Source organism: Orycteropus afer, unplaced genomic scaffold (assembly GCF_000298275.1).
Source record: "Orycteropus afer afer isolate SDZICR_OR568_19922 unplaced genomic scaffold, OryAfe1.0 scaffold00558, whole genome shotgun sequence".
NCBI classification, from domain to species: Eukaryota; Metazoa; Chordata; class Mammalia; order Tubulidentata; family Orycteropodidae; genus Orycteropus; species Orycteropus afer.
Genome location: NW_006922145.1, coordinates 1038418 through 1039730, shown reverse-complemented (window position 1 = coordinate 1039730; position 1313 = coordinate 1038418). Strand labels below are relative to the sequence as shown.

Here is a 1313-nt window from a genome sequence, read left to right as displayed (position 1 = left end):
AATCCTACTTCCGTAGTGATACTGCCTCGGAAACCCAAGGAGGGGTCGCTATGAGTCAGGGCTGACTCGACGGCACATAACAACAACAACAACAAAAGTAATAAAACTAAAGTACGTGATCCTTCATTTAAAAATTTCTGAAGTGCTCATTCTTGTTCAGTTTACTAAAAAGCATCCCACATATCTGTTTCAGAGGATAATATGAATTTATTAAAATCCTGACCCAAAATGAGAGTTATTCTTTATTCATATTTATATGAATAATGATGGTGAATTTTCTAATGTTAATGAAGAACTTAAAAAAAACAGAAGGAAGACTCTCCACTGCCTTGTTTATTTTAACTCTCTGGAAACATATTTTCCTTTGAAGTATTTAAATTCCTATTCGTTGAATTTATGTGTTTGTTCAAGACACACGTGTAGAGCAGGGATAATGCCAGTGGCCACAGAGACAGATTGAATTCAACTAAGTCCCTCAGCTCAACTCAGTCATTGACCCATGAAAAGTTTTCAGTAAAAGGAAAGTGCTATAAGGAATAAATAAGAAAAGGATATCATTGACAGATTTCATCAATGGTATAATGTTTTCCAGGCATGTCATTATATTACTCTCAAGTACGGAAAGCTGTGGACAATATTTTAAGGCACCTTGATAAAGAAGTAGGAAGGTGTATGATGCTCACCAATGTCCAGATGTTAAACAAAGAACCCGAAGACATGATCACGTGAGTACCATGGGGACTACGATGTCAACAAAGGGTTAACCAGGACTCCAATAGAAAGTCTTCTGATTGACATTCCCTGTTTACTCTGTGAAGGAACTCTGGTAGCACAGTGCCTAAGGCATCTGACTGCTAACCAGAAGGTTGGCGGTTCAAACCCACCTCCACTCTGGGGAAAACTGGGAAATCTACTTCTGTAAAGATTTACCGCCTTGGAAATCCAGTAGGGGTTTCTATAAGTTGGAATCAACTCGATGGAAGTGGGTTTTAGTATTTATTCTGTGAGAAGTCCTAGTGGTGCAGCAGTTAAGCACTCAGCTGCAGGACTTCAGGGCTCAGCTGCTAACAAAAAGGTTGGTGGTTCGAACTCACCCAATGGCTCTTCAGGAGAAAGACCTGGCAACCCGTGTCCGTAAATACTGTTGTGTACAGTCAAGTCGATTCTGACCCACAGCGCCCCTAGAGGACAGAGTGGAACTGACCCACAGCATTTCCAAGGCTGTCAATCTTCACAGAAGCAAAGCCCAAACCACACCCACTGCCGTGGAGTCCATTCTGACCCACAGCGCCCCTAGAGGACAGAGTGGAACT

General features: G+C 41.6%; 1 protein-coding gene across 1 annotated transcript in view; it reads left to right on the top strand.

Annotated features, from left to right (window-relative positions):
- Positions 1-1313, top strand: part of FRY (FRY microtubule binding protein) — a 571437-nt gene that overhangs the window by 306528 nt on the left and 263596 nt on the right. The window contains exon 17 of the mRNA XM_042782984.1: positions 593-725. Coding sequence (XP_042638918.1) covers positions 593-725 — 133 coding nt within the window. The remainder of the gene's footprint in view (positions 1-592; positions 726-1313) is intronic.